General features: G+C 44.0%; 3 protein-coding genes across 6 annotated transcripts in view; 2 read left to right on the top strand and 1 right to left on the bottom strand.

Annotated features, from left to right (window-relative positions):
- ADAT1 (adenosine deaminase tRNA specific 1) overlaps window positions 1-4,597 on the top strand; it is a 28,331-nt gene extending 23,734 nt beyond the window's left edge. For all 4 annotated transcript variants that reach the window (XM_050772727.1, XM_050772725.1, XM_050772726.1 and 1 more), the window contains one exon: window positions 1,147-4,597. In XM_050772727.1, coding sequence (XP_050628684.1) covers window positions 1,147-1,279 — 133 coding nt within the window. In that variant the 3' untranslated portion in view covers window positions 1,280-4,597. The remainder of the gene's footprint in view (window positions 1-1,146) is intronic.
- CFDP1 (craniofacial development protein 1) overlaps window positions 1-22,765 on the top strand; it is a 934,470-nt gene that overhangs the window by 612,695 nt on the left and 299,010 nt on the right. The gene's annotated exons all lie outside the window — the stretch shown is intronic.
- CNTNAP4 (contactin associated protein family member 4) overlaps window positions 1-22,765 on the bottom strand; it is a 990,511-nt gene that overhangs the window by 940,442 nt on the left and 27,304 nt on the right. The gene's annotated exons all lie outside the window — the stretch shown is intronic.

Below are 22,765 nucleotides of genomic sequence, written 5' to 3'. Positions count from 1 at the left end.
TCTAAATTTAATGTTTTATTTGGGATATAAGAATTGAAATTCAAGACATACACAGACTGGGTGGTCTTCAGTATGTCTGAAGAACAAAGGGAAAGTTAGAGGCTTTATTTTTCAAAAAAGAAATGTAACATATTGTTCAAGAAAGTTCGGCCGGGCGCGGTGGCTCAAGCCTGTAATCCCAGCACTTTGGGAGGCCGAGACGGGCGGATCACGAGGTCAGGAGATCGAGACTATCCTGGCTAACACGGTGAAACCTCGTCTCTACTAAAAAAAAAAAATACAAAAAACTAGCAGGGTGAGGTGGCGGGCGCCTGTAGTCCCAGCTACTCGGGAGGCTGAGGCAGGAGAATGGCGTAAACCCGGGAGGCGGAGCTTGCAGTGAGCTGAGATCCGGCCACTACACTCCAGCCTGGGTGACAGAGCCAGACTCCGTCTCAAAAAAAAAAAAAAAGGCCGGGCGCGGTGGCTCAAGCCTGTAATCCCAGCACTTTGGGAGGCCGAGACGGGCGGATCACGAGGTCAGGAGATCGAGACCATCCTGGCTAACACGGTGAAACCCCGTCTCTATTAAGAAATACAAAAAACTAGCCGGGCGAGGTGGCGGGCGCCTGTAGTCCCAGCTACTCGGGAGGCTGAGGCCGGAGAATGGCGTAAAACCCGGGAGGCGGAGCTTGCAGTGAGCTGAGATCCGGCCACTGCACTCCAGCCTGGGCGACAGAGCCAGACTCCGTCTCAAAAAAAAAAAAAAAAAAAAAAAAAAGACAGTTCAGCGGCACGAGTAAAGTTATGAGGAGCTGCCAAGTGACGGCATTGGGTAAAACTATTGTTAAAGTCTGCAGCAGGTTGGTTCAGTAGCTGTTAGATAAAACTGGCAGGCAATTTTAGCAGCCAGGCTTGCAGAGAATGCATTCTTGGAGCAATGTTATGCACCCTGAGTGCTTTTTACCCCTGGCTTCTCGCCTCTGTTTTAGTTGAGTATGACAAGAATAAAGTAGTTTGTGTGATCCACTTTCACAAAAGCATACTGAACTCCTCTTCCTAAGTCTCTCATTACAAGTCTGTCCAGTTGCTTGCTCAGGTGTCTGGTGGCCCCCAGGGTGTGCTATTCAGTAAGAATCTGTGTATTTGGTGGCCTGTGTGCATTAGGGTGCAGAAGCTGGATACCTACCAAGATTACAAGGAGGCTGCGTCCTCTTACCAGGAAGCCTGGAGCACACTCCGGAAGCAGGCGTTTGGATCCTGGATCAGAAACCCACCGGATTATCACCAGTTCAAGTGAGAAGGAAATGTTTGCTCTGGTAGCAGGACCCTTCATCCTGAACTGCCTTCCTTCACACAGGACAAGTCTTAGCTTTTTTGGTGGTTAAATCAGGGAATATTCTTTCTGAGCACTGCATCTCTGTTGTGTAATACAGATGGAATCTGGAACTTAGAGCAGGTTATACTTGATTGAAGTAGCTCTCTGCTAAAATGGCATCTCACTAATGCCCTCGCTGTCTGACTTCCATTGTGTTTTATTGCTTCTCTAAAATATGAAATCAGGGTTTGGAACATGATGCTTTAAAAGTACTCCACAGCAGCTCTGTTTTATGGGTTCCTACATTGATTCAGCAAATATTTATTGAGCTGAAATGATGTTTGACACTCTGCAAGTTTTACAGCTTTGCCTAGCATAGCGAACATATATTTTGTATTCCCAGCCTTTCTTCCTTCGGGGAGCCATTCTTTTCCCATTCTTGAGTGATCCTGCTCTGTGCCTCAGACTTGGCTGAAGCTAACCTTACTCCCTGGCTCTAGGAATAGCCTGTGAGCCAGCCCTGGACTGCCCTGGAATTGTTCTCAGAGGTATCAGGAAAGGCTGTCTGTTTTGATCTGGAGCTGTAAGAGTCATAATCGTGGGACTGCCGGTGGCCATCTTTTCCTACTACCTAGAGAAAGCCAGCAAAGAATTGAAGGCAACAAAGGAAACAGCCAAGAGAATCAAAGATCTAGTAACACTGTTTAGATGCCTGAAGCCAGTACCCACCCTAGACATCAATTATGTGAGACAAATTCCTATCGTTATTTTGATTAAGCCTGTTTGTGTTCGTTTTCTGACTTACAGTTGAAAGAATTCTGTCCAAAAAGCCAAAAGGTGGCCAGGTGAGGTGGCTCAGGCCTGTAATCCCAGCACTTTGGGAGGCCAAGGCAGGCAGATCACTTGAGGTCAGGAGTTCAAGACCAACCTGGCCAACATGGGGAAACCCTGTCTCTACTAAAAATACAAAAACAAGCCAGGCATGGTGGTGTGCACCTTTAATCCCAGCTACTCGGGAGGCTGAGGCAGGAGAATTGCTTGAACCCAGGAGATGGAGGTAGCAGTGAGCGAAGATCTCACCACTGCACTCCAACCTGGGTGACAGAGTAAGACCCTATCTCAAAAAAAAAAAAGCCAAAGGCCCTACAGCAAATCAGCAGTAGACCCAGCAGCCAATCCTGTTTTAACTAATGTTGAATGTTTAACACTCAACTTTAGACTTTGAATGATTGACTGAAAATGGAAGCTCCCATGTTGGGGTTACTCAAGATCCTTATTGGTTCTTCAGCATTTTGTGGCTATATTTTTTCATAACAGCTGTATTGAGATATAATTCACAGACCATAAAATTCACCCAACTAAAGTATATAATTTAAAAGTTATTAGGCCCAGCACGGTGGCTCACGCCTGTAATTCCAACACTCTGGGAGGCTGAGGCAGGTGGATCACCTGAAGTCAGGAGTTCAAGACCAGCCTGGCCAACATGATGAAACCCTGTCTCTACTAAAAATATAAAAATTAGCTGGGCATGGTGGTGCACACCTGTAATCCCAGCTACTTGGGAGGCTGAGGCAGGAGAATCGCTTGAACCTGGGAGGCAGAGGTCAGAGGTTGCAGTGAGCCAAGATCACGCCACTGTACTCCAGCCTAGGTGACAGAGCAAGACTCCGTCTCAAAAAAAAAAAAGTTTTTAGTATGTCCACAGAGTTGTGCAACCATCAATTTTAGAACATCTTCACCACAAATTTTGTGCCTGTAATAGTTTCCTAGAGCTGTTTCTTAACGAAGTACCACAAGCTGGGTGGCTTAAGACAACAGAAATGTATCCCTGGCCGGGTGCAGTGGCTCACGCTTGTAATCCCAGCACTTTGGGAGGCCGAGGTGGGCAGATCACGAGATCAGGAGATCAAGACCATCCTGGCCAACATGGGGAAACCCTATCGCTGCTAAAAATACAAAAATTAGCCAGGCATAGTGGTGCATGTCTATAGTCCCAGCTACTCAGGAGGCTGAGGCAGGAGAATCTCTCAAACCCAGGAGGTGGAGGTTGCAGTGAGCCAAGATCGTGCCACTGCACTCTAGCCTGGGTGACAGAGCAAGACTCCGTCTCAAAAAATAAAAAGAAATGTATCCCCTTGCAGTTCTGGAGGCTAGAAGTCCAAACAGGTTGTCGGTGGGGCTTCCGCTTCCTCTAAAAGCTTTAGGGTGGAGGCCCCCAGCCCCAGAGCCACAGATCATTACTTGTCTGTGGCCTGTTAGGAACCAGGTCACACAGCAGGAGGTAAGTAACAGGTGAGCACTCTAAGTTTCATCTGTATTTACAGCCACCCCCCATCACTCACGTTACTACCTTAGCTCCTCCTCCTGTCGTACCAGCGGTGGCATTAGATTCTTATAGGAGTGTGAATCCTATTGTGAACTGTGCATGCAGGGGATCTAGGTTGCACACTCCTTATGAGAATATAATGCCTGATGATCTGTCACTGTCTATCAGATGAGACTATCTAGTTGCAGGAAAACAAGCTCAGGGCTCCCACTGATTCTACATTATGGTGAGTTGTATAATTATTTCATCGTGTATTACGATTTAATAATAATAGAAATACAGTGCATAATAAATGTAATGCACTTCAGTCATCCCAAAACTATCCCCCATCCCCACCCCTAGATCTGTGGAAAAATTGTCTTCCATGAAACCAGTCCCTGGTGCCAAAAAGGTTGGGGACTGCTGCTCTAAGGAAGACTTTTTCGTGCCTCGGGGACTGCCGCTCTAAAGAAGTCTTTCGTGCCTCCTCCTTAGCTTCTGGTGGCTCCTGGCAGTCTTTGGCTTGTGGCTGCATCACTTCAGTTTCTCCCTCTGTCTTCACATGGCCTTCTTTCCTGTGTCTGTGTCTTTCCGTGGCCTACTTATAAGGACCCCAGTAATTGAATTTAGGGCCTGCCCTAATCCAGTCTGATTTCATCTTAACTAACTGTATCTGCAAAGACTCTATTTCTAACTAAAGTCACATTCTGAGCTTCCAGGTAGACATGAAGTTTTGGGGGATACCACCCAACCCATTGCAGAACCCATTAGCAGTCACTTCCCATTCCTCAACGCCCCTACCGCAGGGCAATCAGTAATCTACTTTCTGTCTCTTTGGATTTGTCTATTCTGAACATTTCATATAAATGGAATCGTATAATATGTGGTCTTTTGTGACTGGCTTCTTTCACTTAACATGTTTTCAAGATTTATATTGTAGCATGAATCAGTACTTTATTACTATTTATGGAATAAAAATAGTCAGTTGTATGGATGTAAATGTTTTGTTTATCCAGTCATCAGTTGTTAGACATATGGGTTGTTTTCACTTTTTGGGTCTTGTACATAGGGTTGCTATGAACATCTGTGTACAAGTTTTTGTGTGAGCATATATTCTGAAATTTTTTTTAAATTACAGAAATAATACATGTATGTCATAAGAAGTTATTCTTGAATGTTTTTCCATAAGAAATCCTTTTGGATAGGAAAGAAAGAAGGCCAGGAGCAGTGGCACCTGTAATCCTAGCACTTTGGGAGGCCAAGGTGGGTGGATAGCTTGAGGGCAGAAGTTCCAGACCAGCCTAGCCAACGTGGCAAAACCCCATGACTACTAAAAATACAAAAATTAGCTGGGCGTGGTGGCACACGCCTGTAGTCACAGCTACTTGGGGGACTGAGGCACGAGAATTGCTTGAACCTGGAAGGCGGAGGTTTCAGTGATCTGAGATCATGCCACTGCACTCCAACCTGGGCGACAAAGTGAGACTGTCTCAAAAAAAAAAAGCTGGGGGGCAATGACCAACATGGAGAAACCCTGTCTGTACTAAAAATACAAAAGTAGCTGGGCATGGTGGTACGTGCCTGTAATCCTAGCTACTCAGGAGACTGAGGCAGGAGAATTGCTTGAACCCAGGAGGCGGAGGTTGTGGTAAGCCGAGATCGCGCCATTGCACTCCATCCTGGGCAATAAGAGTGAAACTCCATCTCCAAAAAAAAAAAAAAAAGCAACAATATCACTACTTGAAGGCCAGGGTCTCCGATATTCTGCTTTAATCAATTTCTTTTCCCTGACCCCAAATCTCACATTATGACAGCAGTTAGGATACCTGGGCTGGCAGGAGCTTTTATCTAGAGGATGATGCATCTCTCTCTTTTATGAGACCTTATTTTAAAGGTAAAAGATTTACATTAAAACGTAAAAGGATAATGTCTTTTTATTCCTAAATTTTATGTTAAATTTGTACCCCCCAAAAAAACTCTAAGTGTAAAAAAAAAAAAAACAAATTTAGACTTCAGAATAGAGACTAGAAAAAAACCTGAAGGCTGGAGACCAAAGGCACCTTCACTTTGGACTACCTGTTTTCTCAAGAGCTAAAAGTGGTACTTAACCATCCAGCATCCTACATTTTATTTTATTTTATTTTATTTTATTTTATTTTATTTTATTTTTTTTTTTATGTTATGTTATGTTATGTTATGTTATGTTATGTTATTTTTTTGAGATGGAGTCTGGTGCTCTGTTCCCCAGGCTGGAGTGCAGCGGCACGATCTCGGCTCACTGCAAGCTCTGCCTCCTGGGTTCATGCCATTCTCCTGCCTCAGCCTCCCAAGTAGCTGGGACTACAGGCGCCCGCCACCACGCCCGGCTAATTTTTTGTATTTTTAGTAGAGACAGGGTTTCACTGTTTTAGCCAGGTTGGTCTCGATCTCCTGACCTCGTGATCTGCCCGCCTCAGCCTCCCAAAGTGCTGGGATTACAGGCGTGAGCCACCACGCCGGGCCTCATCATCCTACATTTTATTTTAATCTCTTAAAACCCAAGTTTAAAATCTCATCTATGCCTTAAAATCACATCTCTGTAATCTTAGCAGACTCTCAGATTTCATACATTTATAAAATTTGTTTTTACGGTTTCTTTTTTATTATTTCTAACGGCAGGTGAAAGGATTTTTTATTTTACTAATGTTTCTTAACCTATGTTTGGCTGATAACTGCTTCTCATTTTTAAATACATATTCTTTTTTGAACTTGTTATGGAAATTTTTAAATAGTCACAAATACAGACTAGCACAGCGAACTCCCCTGAACCATCACCCGAACTTAGCAAACGTCAGCTTTGTTGCTGCTCTTGTTTGATCTATTGCCTCGTCCCCTCCAACATTTTTTTTGACCATTTAAAGCAAATCCTAACCATCATATTTCACCTAACAGAATTAATATCTAATATGTAGTCTGCTCAGTTTTCCCATGTTGTCTCAAAAATGTATTTTGACTGTTTGTTATTTGGTTATTTGTTAAAATCTAAATAAGAGCCACATTGTGCATTTGATTGATAGGTCTTTTGTCTCTTTAAATCTGTAACAGTTACCCTTTTTTTTCTGTGTTGAAAGGGGGGTTTTTTGTCCTGTAGTATTTCCCACATTTTGTATTTCACTGCTTATTTCCCCCCGTTGTTGTTTAAAGGTTCCTATCTCCCCAATATTTCCTCTAAATGTGCAGTTACACATAGAGGCTTGATTAGATTCAGGTGCAGTTGATTTGACACGAGTGCTTCCTGAGTGACTCTGCATCTTTGTTTTGCATCGTGTGGAGAGGAACATGACATCTGGTGGTTCCACTTGCTGTGACTGAGCAATGGGGTCTGTGGTGTCAGTCTGGTCTTTTCCATTATAAAGTACCCCACCACCCTTCCACCTGATGGCTCTAGCAGCCGTGTCAGGAGTCCCTGAGACCACCCTCATGTTTGATGATTCACAAGATAGATTCACAGAACTCAGAAAAACTGTTATACACATCATTCCTGTTTATTTTAGTGAAAGGATACAGATTAAAATCAGCAAACAGAGAAGGCACATGAGCGAAGTCCAGCAGAAGACAAGCACAAGCTTCTAGTTGTACCCTCGATATGAGCGTTGCATGTTTGATTCTTTGACATGGGAGGGGACCTTGCTCATTCGGGGGAGAGATTGTTCTTCCTAGGGCTAGCCAGTTCCTGGAGAGAATAAATGACTCACCTATGACTGTTCCTTTCATATGTAAACCAGCCAGTCTGGAGCCCATACCCCAACCTGTCCTTTACAGGACGTTCATTCTCTAGGCCAATATGCCATACTCTGGGATATGCACCTGCCCTAATCACCACAGGGCCAGGTACCAAAAAGCTAGGGAAAGCCCCTAGGCCCCAGAGCCTGCTGAAATTATTCAAACTCGCCAGTCTGCTTACTCGGCCTCACCCCTTCCTTCCCATGGAAATAACAAGGCTCTTACTCCACTTGATCCCCTCATTCCCTCTGCCTCCGCACTGACCCTGGGCTTCCCAGTGTGGCTCCCTGTGGCATGCCGTACCCCTTTTGGAATCTGTAAGTCTAACAAGCTTTCTTGTCAATGGCAGTCACCTGATCTGTTGCCCTCATCATACCTGAATAATAATAAAACCTATATTTTATATTTTTTTATCTTATTTTTTAGAGACGGGTGTCTTGCTCTGTTGCCCAGGCTAGTTTCAAATGCTTGAGCTCAAATGATCTTCCCACCTTGGCCTCCCACAGTGCTGGGATTAGAGGCATGAGCCACCATGTCAGGCCACCTAAAACCTATATTTTAAAACACTCCCCAGTGGTGTCACACAGACAGCACTTAATCCTCCCAGCAATGATGTATGGCAGTATGTGCCAGGTGTTGCCAATTATAGAAGCTCGTTGAGCCTTGGATGCTGCTAACATCGCATGATGCACAGGACAACTGCCCTGTCCCCACCCCCACTCCCCGCAAAGAATTATCTGGCTTAAAACGTCAGTCATGCTGAGGTTAAGAAACCCTGCTTCTAACAATTGTGTTTTAAAGTCACTTGAAATAGTTCCTCTCTAGTTATTGCTCCAAATCTGTACATAATTTTACTTTACTTTCAGTTTTTAGGGATGCCTTAAAAATTATGTAAAATGTTTGTATGATTCCAAAGTTGAAACTAGTTTGTTTTTGTTTTTTAAAAAAATAGAGATGGGGTCTCACTGTGTTGGCCAGGTTGGTCTTTAATTCCTGGCCTCAAACAATCCTCCCATCTTGGCCTCCCAGAGTGCTAGGATTACAGGCATGAGCCACCACACCATGCCTGGCTAGAACTAGTTTTCTTTGAAGAAAGGTATATTCAGATGTCTTTCATCCTTGTCTCCTCCCTGGTTTTTTCCTTCCCTCTAACAGTAGCCATTTTTATTAGTTGTTGGCATATCATATATGCGACAATTTGTATTTTTGCCACTGTATCTTTTGGATAGTCTTAGAAGTGGGATTGTTTGGTCAAAGATTAAATAAACATATAATTTGCTTGATTTAAATATATCTTCTAAGTTCTGTTTCTAAATACAGTGAATCCAGAGAAAGCAAAGCACAGAACACCATTACAACATGCCATTTCTATTAAAAAAGCATGAAAGAGGCCGAGTGCAGTGGCTCACGCCTATAATCCCAGCACTTTGGGAGGCTGAGGCAGGTGGATCACCCGAGGTTGAGAGTTCAAGACCAGCCTGACCAACATGGAGAAACCTCGTCTCTACTAAAAATACAAAATTAGCCGGGCATAGTGGCGCATGCTTGTAATCCCAGCTACTCGGGAGGCTGGAAAAAAAAAGCATGAAAGATAGGTAACTGTTTAGCTTGTATATACTAAAGTATCTATGAATCTACTTACAAGAAACCAATCATCAAACAGGACAAAGGATGGCCAGGGTCCAAGGAGTGGGAGGGAGACTTTTAACTTTATACCCTTTTAAAATGTTGAACCATGTTAATATATGCCTATTTTTTAAATAAATTTTTTAAATGAAATAAAAATTAATGGAAAAAGGTTTCTCTATTTTAAACTGCATTAACACCAGAAAACACATAGAGGCGATGTTGTATAGGGAAGAGGAATCTCACAAGCTGCTTTAGGCAGCTTAATTCCACAGAATTACTGTCTTGTGGAATTTGGCTCTTTCAGGGAGGTTTACACTTCGAGCCTTGCTGTTTATTCTGTGTCCATAAGTGGGTTCTAGTGTTACGACTGTGTTGCATAATTTGTATTTTCTTCATAATTTTCAAAAATTGGCTTGATTTAAATAATTGTGTGTATAGATTTCATGTAGTCATTTCTGCATAGGGTTAAATGCCTTGTTTTATGGAGTTGATCAGCGCCAAGCATGAGCTCACTGTCTGGGGAAACGAGGCTGCTATGGAGATAATGACCGACCCTGGCTGCCAGTGCCTCTGGTCGGAAGAAATGCAAGCCCTGTCTGATTTGGTAGTGTCTGTGGCTGGGGGAAAGCTGCCTCCACCTGGACCTTGGCAAGACTTTTTGGATTTAAGACAATGTTCTGAGCAAGCCTTAGCCAAAATTTTCCAGCTCCTAAAACCCAGGTCCCTTCCTGGCTAGTTAAATGGCTTAGGACAGTGTTATCTTTTCAACTGCCACTGCCTCCTGAGATGGTGTCTGGGAAAGCCAGAGGAGCTGTTAAAATGGATCCCACCGCAACAGAAAAGCTATTGAAACCAGGAGACAGCTTCCAACTGGAAAAATACTTAGTATATAAGTGCTTACTTTCCAGAGCTCGAGCAGCTCTTCCCATAGGCAGTTATCCTGAAGGAATGGTTAGATACAGAAACAGCCAAGGAGACAGATATTTCAGACAAAGCACATTTATTTTCCAGAAAGAGTAGTTTTTTTAATACCCCATATTGAAGAATTGTTGACCTTCACGTCCTATAAACATGAATCCTTTTAAACCTAAACGTGTCTGTATTGGGGCTGAGACTAACTTGCTGTAACACCGTCCAGATGAATCCAAAACAAATCTTTATACCTGTGGTCCAAAAGTGGTAGGGAAATTCTGTAAAGACTTAAGGGCTTCAGGCAAAGTTGTTTGAATTCAGTTTTTATTTCTTAAAACTGGGGATCCAAAATGAATCAAAAGGGACAAATATCATGAGTGGTGACTGCCTGATGTGGTGGGGGGTGGGGAGCAGGCAGTCGAGTAGAAAGAGGCCTCTGGAGGATGGAAACGTCCTGTGTTTTGATTGGAGCGTTGATTATACTGGTGTAAACATTTGTCCACGTTAAGTCTACACGTTAATATTCGTGTACTTTACATAATTATACCTCAATTTTAAAATGCAAAAAAACAAAAACATGGTCCTTACTACTTGGTGTAGTAGAATAAAACTGGACCTAGATACTCAAGCAGTTGTGTCCTAGTACCAGTTCTGCCACTAACTTCTATGTGGATGTGGGGAAAGTATTTAACCTCTGCTTATAACTTCTTATCTGTCCTACAAAATTAGATCGTCGCATTTAGGATGCTCAGTGTTTTTCAACTGTTAGGTAGGATTCTCATAAAAATTATTAATTGGATAGATAATACAAAGAAAAATTTAGGAAACTGCCCACTGATGCTGTGACTACATATGGCCTCAGTCATGTTGGTGACAAGGGAAGGATGGAAATAACTCTTTTTTTTTAGACAGAGTTTCATTCTTGTTGCCCAGGCTGGAGCACAACGGTGCGATCTGGGCTTACCGCAACCTCCACCTCCCGGGTTCAAGCAATTCTCCTGCCTCAGCCTCCCGAGTAGCCGGGATTACAGGCATGTGCCTAATTTTGTATTTTTAGTAGAGATGGGGTTTCTCCATGAAGGTCAGGCTGGTCTCGAACTCTCGACCTCAGGTGATCCTCCCGCCTCTGCCTGCCAGAGTGCTGGGATTAGAGGCATGAGCCACCATGCCAGCCTGAAAATAACTCTTGTCTCAATCTACTAACCTGGGCTCTGAATTTGGGTATGGATGTTTTGCCCCTCATTCCTATGAGCCAGTAGGGTTAGGAATCAGCTTTTAGAACAAGCCTGTCCAGCACTGCTTTTCAGTGACCAGATGCAGGAAAATGTCTCTGTGGGAGGAAAGGGAGTGGCAGAAAGTCACTCCAAGTGGGACCCAGGCTGCCAAATGTTGGTCTCCAGCACATGTTCCCTGTACTTTGGGCTCAGCTCCCGAAGGGGAAGAGCTCACAATGGAAACAGTGATGGCCATTTGCTCAGGCAGCCAAGAGAATGAAAAGCACATTGAAACTAAGCAGTGTCTCCACGGGGAGGTACGGTGGGTCCCTTGCGGGTGAAACCAACCTGACAACAGAGCAGGATCACAGAGCCCATTCCCAGCATCTTTCTTCAGTTCAACAACAAGTCCTTTCTGTGCAACCTCTCAAGAAAGCTCTGGGAAATGATACTGTGGGCAGTATTACTAAGCTTTACCCAACAATGGAGGCATGCTCAGTCCAGTTCACCCGTTTGCTCTGAATTCAATTTTGTTAATTGAAAGCAAAGAGCTTTTCTTAATGTAAGTTTCAGGACCTGCATCCCCTAACCCAAAGTTTCTTGAACTTCCCTGTTTATTGCTGCGTCTTGTGAACTGTTTTGACCTCCAGTGAATGCCTTTTCAGCTGGCATTTTCATGCTGTACTTTTGTTCTTCAACTTACCGAGTGCCACTGTGAATGTCCTTCTTTACTAACATGTCAGTAACTGCTGGGCTGTGAAGCCAGCTGACAGTGGGAGAAGGCAGCCTTGGGGTGATGGAGTGGCAAGTGCAGTTTAAACCAGCTCCGATGACAGTGCTCACTCACCTGTGCTAAAGCAGGTAGGTGGTGCAGCCTGGCTCTGTGCCTCCTTCATGAAAGATGAGAGCTGCTATGGTCTGAATATTTGTGTCCCCCGCAGATTCCTATGTTGAAATCGTAACTCCCAAAATTATGATATTAGAGGTGGGGTCTTTGGGAGGTGATTGGGTCTTTTGGAGGTGATTAGGTCTTTGGGAGGTGATTAGGTCTTTGGGAGGTGATGGGGTCTTTGGGAGGTGATGGGGTCTTTGGGAGGTGATTGGGTCTTTGGGAGGTGATGGGGTCTTTGGGAGGTGATTGGGTCTTAAGAGCAGAGCCCAGACAGGCACGGTGGCTCACGCCTGTAATCCCAGCATTTTGGGAGGCCAAGGTGGGTGGATCACCTGAGGTCAGGAGTTTGAGACCAGCCTGGCCAACACGGTGAAACCCCACCTCTACTAAAAATACAAAAATTCGCTGGGCGTGGTGGCAGGCGCCTGTAATCCCAGCTACACTGGAGGCTGAGGCAGGAGAACTGTTTGAACCTGGGAGAAGGAGGTTGCAGTGACCTGAGATTGCGCCATTGCACTCCAGCCTGGGTGACAAGAGCAAACCTCCGTCTCAAAAAAACAAAACAAAACAAAACAAAACAAAATGTAGAGCCCTCATGAATGGGATTAGTGTCTTTATCAAAGGGACTCCAGAAATTCCTACCTCTTCCGCCATGTGAGGACACAATGAGAAGACGGCTGTCTATAAACCAGGAATCGGGCTCTCACTAGACACAAATCACGCCTTGATCTTGGACTTCCCGGCCTCCAGAATGGTAAGAAATAAAGCTAGATTGTTTATATACTATTCAGTCTGTGGTGTTTTGTTATAGCAGCCCAAACAACAAGGACCCACATGGCTTAGTGTTTTGCTTGCATATACTTTGAGGGAATTATTTTCTAAAATAAGTGGGCCAAGCACGGTGGCTCACACCTGTAATCCCAGCACTTTGGGAGGCCAAGGTAGGCAGATCACTTAAAAGTCAGGAGTTCAAGACCAGCCTGGCCAACATGGTGAAACCCCACCTCTTTTAAAAATATAAAAATGAGCTGGGCGTGGTGGCAGGCGCCTGTAATCCCAGCTACTCGGGAGGCTCTGGCAGGAGAATCTCTTGAACCTGGGAGGAAGAGGTGGCAGTGAGCCAAGATCACACCATTGCACTCCAGTCTAGGCGAAACTCTGTTTCAAAATAAAATAAAAACTAGGCCAGGCATACTGGCTCAAGCCTATAATTCCAGCACTTTGGGAGGCTGAGATGGGTGGATTACCTGCAGTTAGGAGTTCCAGACCAGCCTGGCTAACATGGCGAAAACCCGGCTCTACTAAAAATACAAAAAGCTGGGTGTGGTGGTGCATGCCTATAATCCTAGCTACTCAGGAGACTCAGGCACGGGAATCTCTTGAACCTGGGAGGCAGAGGTTGCAGTGAGCCGAGATCGCGCCACTGCACTCCAGCCTAGATGACAGAGAGAGAGTCTCTCTCCAAAAAATAAATCATATTAAAACTAGCTGGGCGAGGTGGCACGCACCCGTAATCCCAGCTACTCAGGAGGCTGAGACAGGAGAATCATTTGAACCCAGGAGGCAGAGGTTGCATTGAGCCAAGATTGCACCACTTCACTCCAAGCTGAGCGACAGGGCAAGACTCTGTCTCAAAAATAAATAAATGATAGTGTGTAGACTATAGTACAATGGTCACAAACCCAATCTTTTCAGGAGTAGGAAACTTAAGGCAGGTGGAATGAACTGGAACCATTTTTTTGTTGTTGTTCTAGCTGATTGTTGCTAGATCTTAAAAATTTTTTTCAGAAGCAAGAAAATTAAGTATTTATATACATGTCTGTGGACCACATTCAAACAAAGGCCTTTAATTCTCACTGTCTGGACTAGTAAAATAAAGATGGGTTTGGGCATTAGACCAAAGCGTGAATTTTGGCACCAGGATGTGCTAGTTGTATGATGTTGGGTAGGTAACATCATTCTCAAAGTGTCAGTGTCCTCACCTTTGAAATGAGGGCAGCTCTGCCCACTTGGCAATGGGGTTGTGATAGGTATAGGAGGAGTGTCTACCACACATGCAGTGACTAGCACTTAGGAAATTCCAGCCAAGGTCGTCTGTCTGCCAGCTTCTAAGTGACTCCTTCCAATTTGCTAGTCCCAATTTCCAGAGCTTTTGCTAACAAACATGACTGTCCTCGGGACAAGCTTATTGGGCAGATGTTTGTAGAGTGTCATGCTGCACACCAGGTGTCTGCACATGTGTTTGTCTACACCCCTCCATCCCACATCGGGAAGCAACAGCTCCAGGTGAAGGAGCAAAGCTGTTGATCACAGAGGTGTATGTGGATCCTCCTACCTAACTGTGGCTTTGCTTCCTCAGTGTCAGCCACCAGGATTAGTTTTAGGTATGTTAGGCCGTTCTTGCATTGCCAAAAAGAAATAGCTGAGACTGGGTAATTTATAGGAAAGGACATTTGGCTGGGCATGGTGGTTTACACCTGTAATCCTAGCACTTTGAGAGCCCAAGGCCAGTGGATCCTGGAGGTCAGGAGTTCAAGACCAGCCTGACCAACATGGTGAAACTCCGTCTCTACTAAAAATACAAAAAAAATTAGCCAGGCGTGGTGGTGGACACCTGTAATCCCAGCTACTTGGGAGGCTAAGGCAGGAGAATCACTTAAACCTGGGAGGTGGAGGTTGCAGTGAGCGAGATCTCGCCACTCACTTCAGCCTGGGTGACAGAGTGAGATCCATCTCAAAAAAAAGAAAAAAAAGAAAAGACGTTTAATTGGCTCACAGTTCTGCAGGCTGTAGAGGAAACAGTGCTAGCATCTGCCTCTGGGGAGGCCTCAGGAAGCTTTAATCATAATGGAAGGTAAAGTGGGAGCAGGCGTCTTACATGGTGAAAGCAGGAGCAAGAGAGAGAGTGGAGGGAGGTGCCACGTACCTTGGAACGACCGGATATTGTGAGAACTATCACAAAGACAGTACCAAGTCAGGAGGGATCTGCCCCGTGATCCAACGCCTCCCACAAGGCCTCACCTCCAGCATTTAGGATTACAATTCAACATGAGATTTGGGCAGGGACAAATATCCAAACCATAAGAAATAAAGATGAAAAAGGGAATCAAGTTGTACATTTTAAGGCTTTCCTTTTTTCTGTTTAATGAAGAATAAGTCTTTTGAGAATAAGAACATTTATGTTGCCTCCCTCCAAATTCTCCTTGAAAGAGATCCTCTGGCCACCTTTGGGATTGCACAAGCCTGCCTTAAGACCTCTTCGTGGCCAGCGTGTTTCAGCTGCTGCTGCCAAAGTAAGACGTGTCGGTGCTTGTTAAGCAGGCTCTCAGTTCCACGTAAGAGCAGTCATACACCTCCTGGATGCCATCAATGTGCCAGGCATTTTGCTCTGCACCTGGGGTACAAGGATAAGGGAGAGTCCTCATGTTGCTCCTGACTAAAGGAAGATGGGCAAGTGACTTTGCAATGGAAGAGCGCAGTGTGAGGATGACTGTGACAAAGGTCTCATACCCAACCTGGGAGAAGGGTGCAGCGTTCTTAGCAAAGAACTGGTGAAGGGGAAATATTAGTGGACAGCAAGCAAGAAGAACTGGGGGTACATGTGGGGACAGTTTAGAGGGAAGGGTATTTGCAGTGGAGAAACATCATAAAGGCTAGAGGTGATAGCACAACATGGCTGGGCTAGTGGAGTATGGGAGACGCTGGGGATGAGGCTGAAGGCCACAGCAGGGAGGACTCTGAGTGCCTCGCAAAGGAGAATAGTTTTATCCTGACCACTCTGCACTTCAGGGATTTTGAGAGATGGGTGCTAAGATGAAGTTACATTTTAGAAAGATAACTCTTTGCTGTAGCAAGAACAGAATGCAGGAGCAGGGATGGTGGTGAGGAGACCATAGTTAGGGGATTACTGTAGTAACTTCAAGAGAAATGAGGAGGCCCAGGCAACGGGCTTGAGGAACCACAGGGAGGGACTGACTTCAGAAACAGGCAGAGGGCGAGGCGAACGCAGGGAGCGGAAGAGGGAGCGGTTGAGGATGACTCCCAGGTCATCCTGTTGGTGACAGAATGGAACGTTATGCCATGGATGTGAAAGGAGACCAGGAAGAGGAGCTGGTTTTGTGGGGGGCCAGGAGATGTAGGCAGAGATGTACCCAGTTTCAGAGGTTAAGATTTTGGCAGGATAAGGGCCTAGAGTGGGCATTTAGAGGGACTGGTTTAGTGCTCAGGAGAGAGATGGGATTGAGATAAAAATTTTGGAGTCATCAAAGACATGGGTTAGATGAAGTCATCTACAGAGAATGTGCAGATGGAGAAGAGGGGACACTGGTGAGGAGGGAACCCTGGGGAAATGGAGACTTCAGGAGCAGGTAGAAAAGCATAGAAACGAGAGTGACTGAGAGACCAGAGGAAAATCAGGAGAAAGACAATTAGGAGCTTCCAGGAGACAGTAATGTAAAGTATAGAATATATTAAAGACAGGCAAAGAAGATTGGTGCCAAAAAAAAAAAAAGTGGCCAGGTGCTGGGGAGGATCCCTTGAGGCCGGAGTTTGAGACCAGCCTGGGCAACATAGTGACACCCCATTGCTACAAAAAAAATTATGAAAATTAGCTGGGTGTGGTGGCTAGTATCCACGGGGTGGGTGGGGGGACAAGGTTATTTTGGTAAGCCTAGCAAACTCTGGGGCAGAGAAGTGGAGGGGTAGAAGCTTGCCTATCTTGAGCTGAGGAGGGAAGAGGAAGTGAGAAATGGAGGCAGCCACATGCTGTCCTTTGAGAAGGACCCAATTTCTATTCTCACTGGTGTAACTTAAAACAAAAGTTATGAAATATTTCAAACATAAAAGTAAAAAGAAGCTGGGCATGGTGATATGTGCCTGTAATCCAAGTTACTCAGGACGCTAAAGTGCAAGGGTCATTTGAGCCCAGGAATTCAAGACCAGCCAGGGCAATATAGTGAGACCCTGTGTCTTAAAAAAAAAAAAAAAAAAGAAACACCCACCACCCAACAGTAAACATTTTGCTATCTTTGCATCAGGTTTTTACTTTTTGAAGAAAACATGACTAGTGTTTGAAACCCCATATTTACCCTTTCCTGATCCCATTTCCCTCCCTCCATTAGGGAACCACCATCCTGAAGTTGATGTTTCATTCCCTTGCATGGTTTATACTTTTATTATCTAAGTTTATATCTGTAAGCAATAAATATAATTGTTTTGCAAATTTTTAAACTTTATAGAAATGGATCATGCTGAATATACTTCTGCCTCTTGCTTTTTTCATTATCAGTACTGTTTTGGAGATTTATTTATGTTGACACATGTGGCTCTAGTTATTTCAACTGCTATACAGTATTCCTTTGTATAAATATACCACATATCTCTCCATTCTCCTGTGGTGGACATTTAGTTGGTTTCCAATTTTTTGTTGAAACAAGGTTGCAATGATCATTCTTCTACATGTCTCTTATACACATGTAGAGATATTTCTGGAATATATACCTAGAAGTGAAACTCGCTAAGCCATGGATTACAGGCACCTTCAACTTCACTAGATACGGTGTCAAACTTTTTACCAAAGTGATGGTACCAGTTTACGGACACAACAGCCATTTATGACAATTCTAGATGTCTCACATCCTCACCAACATTTCATTTGTTGAAAATTTAATTTCGGCCAATTTGATGAAGTTATATTCCATAGTTTCCTTTAGATTTTTACAAGGCCACCAATAACACAGTGTAGACACCACACAACTCTAGGAGGCACTGTTCACAGTTTAGTCTTTGTGAATGGCACATTCTAGAGTTGGTACAATGACAGTGGTCTTGAATGATGTTAAGAATTTTGTTTACTGGCCTGTTAGGTTTTCTCTTTTGTGGGAATTAACAAAATAATGATTATATACATATGAAAAAAGTAGATTCCTATATTAATTATACATAAAATAAATTTAAAGTGAATTAAAGATCTAAATGCTAGACCGGGCATGGTAGCTTAAGCCTGGCCAGCACTTTGGGAGGCTGAGGAAGGAGGATTGTTTGAGCCCATGAATTTGAGGCTGCAGTGAGATATGACCACGCCACTGTACTCCAGCCTGGGTGGCAGAGCGAGACTCCATCTCTTGAAAAAAATAAAAACTTTATCTATGTTGATAAATGAGAGCTATAATTTTTTTTTCTCTTACACTGTCTTTTTGTTTTTGTGGGTTTTGTTTTGTTTTGGACACAGGCTTTCACTCTGTCACCCAGGCTGGAGTAAAGTGGCATGATTATAGCTCACTGTGGCCTTAAAAACTGAGCTCAATTGATCCTGCCACCTTGGCCTCCCGAAGTGTTGGGATGGGATTACAGGCGTGAGCCACTGTGCATGGCTTCATGTTGTCTTTATAAAGTTTTAACATTGAGATTTTGTAAGTCTCAAAATGAATTTGTGGTTATTCCGTTTTTCCAATCTCAGTTTAAAAGTATTTCGCCCATTTTTCTACTGGGTGGTTTGTTTTTATTGTTGTTGTTTTGATGTTGTCGAGAGTCGGTGATCTCGGCTCACTGCAACCTCCACCTCCCAGGTTCAAAAGATTCTCCTGCCTCAGCCTCCCCAGTAGCTGGGATTACACCACCACGTCTGGCTTTTTAATTTTTAGTAGAGACAGGGTTTTTCTTTTCTTTTCTTTCTTTTTATTCTTTATTCTTTTTTTTTTTTTCCGAGACAGAGCCTCACTCTGTCACCCAGGCTGGAGTGCAGTGGCGCAATCTCAGCTTACTGCAACCTCTGCCTCCCAGGTTCAAGCAATTCTCCTGCCTCAGCCTCCCAAGTACCTGGGACTACCGGCGTGTGCCATGACGCCTGGCTAATTTTTTGTATTTTTAGTAGAGATGGGGTTTTGCAGTGTTAGCCAGGATGGTCTGGATCTCCTGACCTTGTGATCTGCCTGCCTCGGCCTCCCAAAGTGCTGGGATTACAGGCGTAAGCCACCACGCCCCGCCCTAGAGACAGGGTTTCACCATGTTGGCCAGGCTGGTCTTGACCTCCTGACCTCAAGTGATCCACACACCTCGGCCTCCCAAGTGCTGGGATTACAGGTATGAGCCACTGTTCCCGGCCTGTTTTTGTTTTTTGCAACAGGGTCACCCAGGCTGAAGTGCAGTGGTGCAATCATAGCTCACTGCAACCTTAAAACTCCTTGGGCTCATTGCTTGAGCTTCCCACTTCAGCCTCCTGAGTAGCTGGGACTATAGGCATGCACCACCGGGCCCAGCTAATTTTTTAAATTTTTTGTAGAGACAGTGTCTCACTATATTGCCCAGGGCTCAAACTCCTGGCCTCAAGGGATCCTTCCACTTCAACCTCCCAAAGTGCTGGCAATACAGGTGTGAGCCACCAGGCCGTCTCATATTCAGATATTTAATCCACCTTGAATTTATGTGTAATATAGGAATCTGTTTTTTCATATATAACCGTTATAGAGTCATGGCTCATCCAGTTCATTTTTCAGGCCATTGCTGTTATATTTTAAACATGGGGGCCAGGCACTGCTCAGGAGGCTGAGGTGGGAGGATCACTTGAGCCCAGAAATTCGAAGCTACAGTGAGCTGCGATCACAGCACAGCACTCCAGCCTGTGTTACAGTGAGACCCCATCTCTTTTAAATGTATATATATGATTTTTATATGTCGATGAGACAAAGCTATAACTTTTTCTCTTATACCATCTTTATAAAGTTTTAACACTGAGATTTTAAGTCTCAAAATGAATATAATTATTCATTTTCTAATCTCTGAAACAGTTTAAGAAAGGGGTCCCTTAGTTTGATAAAATTCATCTGTACAATTTTACAAGTCTAGTGTCTTTGAGGATTAGGGTTTGGGGGAAGAATATATGCTTTTTTTTTTTTTTAACTTTTTAAATCTTCACTTAGATGTTACATTTTAAAGGCAAAATTGACAAATCCACTTTTATTGACTGATATTCCAAATAGGTGCTGCTTTCTTCAATGGTCTGTTTTGTAGCCGATAGCTACTCCGGCCTCTGTTCCAGTACTTCTGCTACAGCACTTACAACACTGCTTTGTAATTATTCTTTACATGTTGGTTTACCGCCAGACGGAAACCTCCTGGAAGACAGGATAGTACTTTATTTGTATTTGTGCCCTAGTATGCAGCATGATTAATCCTATTCTGTAGGATTCTGTATAATCCTACATTTACATGGTTAAGAAGGTTTCACCGTTCCCTACCACCAGTCCCTGCTCCAAGTGGGGCTGTTTGGTACGCCAAGCAAGGCCAGAGTCCTCCCAGGCACATTATAAATAGAAAAAAACAACATCATGAAATGATTTGACATTGCCAACCACGTCATTCTTCTTCAGTTTCACTTAGTGTCTCAGTTCTGCCTCTCGGTAGTCGTGTGGCTGTGGAAACTTCACTACCTATCTTACGGTGGCTTGTTGAAGATTGTGATAATGTATGTAAATCATCTGGTATCTAGAGGGTGCTTAATAAGTGCTAACTATAAATTACTTAAAATAAAAACATGGCTGGGCACGGTGGCTCACGCCTGTAATCCCAACACTTTGGGAGGCTGAGATGGGTGGGTCACCTGAGGTCGGGAGTTCAAGACCAGTCTGGTCAACACGGTGAAACCCTGTCTCTACTAAAAATACAAAAATTAGCCAGGCATGGTGGCGTGCACCTGTAATCCCAGCCACTCGGGAGGCTGAGGCAGGAGAATTGCTGGAACCCGGGAGGTGGAGTTTGCAGTGAGCTGAGATTGTGCCATTGTACTCCAGCCCAGGCCGACTGCAGCAAGACTCTGTCTCAAAAAACAAACAAACAACAACAACAAAAAACCACGATTGGCTTCAGCGATACTTGCCTTTTGGTTTTCTTCTTTTTAGCTATTTTCTTCTCGGTTGCATTTGTGGGTTTGTGGTTGTGAAACAAATAATCAAAATGCCTTTGGGAAGCCACCCCTCCTCCATTTCTGTAAAATCCTATTTCTGTTCATATGTTTAGGCAGAGGTTCACCATTCTCTGCCCCAAGCAGGACTGCTTGGTAGTCCAAGCAAGGCCAGAGACCTCTCAGGGACTTTTGTTAGTGCTCTCAGAAAAGATGTTCTTCCTTCCACTGGAGTTGCTAAGCAACTCCAAAGATGGGGCCATCTTTGCCATCACATGAACACAGAGAAAAACAAAACCAAGAGATGGAGTTTTAATGTTATTATTTGATCCCTGGTTCTAGCTACACCTCAAGCCAGTGAACCATCCCTCTGAGAGGCGAAATAATAAACTGCCTTTTTAATGCTAAGGCCAGTTTGAATTGGGAGTATGTCATTGCAAATAAGATTCTTTAGTAACACAGAGCTCGCTTTCCCTTTACTTGCTCACTCTGAGGTCAGTGTCTAACTGCTTTTAGTGTGAAACTATCAGCAAAGAGAAACAGATTTTATTAGCTCAAGTTTGGTAAAGACCCAACAAGATGTTTGTAACAAATTAAGAATGTTTCCTCTGATCCCAACTGAAAAGGTGACATCAGTAGAGAGCTTGGATGAGCTACTTATATAATTTGGTAAAATAAAGTTAAAGGTTTCTTCTCCAATGGAAAGTGTGAGTCATTTTAATTACATGTTCTTAGACTGCTGGGACATACCTGGTTTCTCCACTCTTGTCTGTGTAGTGCTCTAGCCACCAACACAGTATGTCTGCAGAAGATTTAAGAAAGTAACTAAGCATTTCCTCTCAAATGTATTTGTGTCCTAGCAAGCCTACACATCTATACTAATTGTGAGAAATGAAACTCATGGGCATAGATAAATCTAATCTTGATTTTTAGGAAGAAGGGAGTAGAAAGCAGTACCTTAAAGAACGCAGGAACATTAAAAGGATGCACAGAAGTGATATGGAAAGATCACTAAAATATAATGTTAAATGAAAGAAAGCAATGTAGGTAGAAGTATATGTTTTCTTTGTATAAGAAAAAGAAGAGGCTGGGGGCAGTGGCTCACGCCTGTAATCCCAGCATTTTGGGAGGCCAAGGCAGGTGGATCACGAGGTCAGGAGATCCAAACCATCCTGGCTAACACGGTGAAACCCCGTCTCTACTAAAAAAAAAAATACAAAAAAATTAGCCGGGCGTGATGGCAGGCGCCTATAGTCCCAGCTACTCAGGAGGCTGAGGCAGAAGAGTGGTGTGAATCCAGGAGGCAGAGTTTGCAGTGAGCCGAGATCATGCCACTGGGCGACAGAGCGAGACGCCATCTCAAAAAAAAAAAAAAAAAAAAGATAAAAGAAAAAGAACAAGCTAGGTGTAGTGGTGGGCACCTGTAATCCTAGCACTTTGGGAGGCTGAGGTGGGTGGATCACCTGCAGTCAGGAGTTTGAGACCAGCCTGGCTAATATGGTAAGACCTCATCTCTACTAAAAATACAAAATTAGCTAGGCATAGTGGCACATGCCTGTAATCCCAGCTATTTAGGAGGCAAGGCTGGAGAAGCGCTTGAACCCGGGAGGTGGAGGTTGCAGTGAGTTGAGATTGCACCACTGCACTCCAGCCTGGATGACAAGAGCAAAACTCTGCCTCAAAAAAAAAAAAAGAAAAGACAGTAAGGATATGTATTCATATTTAATTATCCTTTTTACTATGTTATTATACTATCCTTTAAATTATCCTATTTACTTTTAAAATACTGAAAAGAAACAAGAAGCCAGTAAAAGTAATTTCCCATAAAGGGCAGAGGTGGTTAGGAAGCTGGCGGGAG

The sequence above is a fragment of the Macaca thibetana genome, chromosome 20 (genome assembly GCF_024542745.1).
Source record: "Macaca thibetana thibetana isolate TM-01 chromosome 20, ASM2454274v1, whole genome shotgun sequence".
Classification (NCBI taxonomy): domain Eukaryota; kingdom Metazoa; phylum Chordata; class Mammalia; order Primates; family Cercopithecidae; genus Macaca; species Macaca thibetana.
This window is presented reverse-complemented; position numbering and strand designations above follow the sequence as displayed.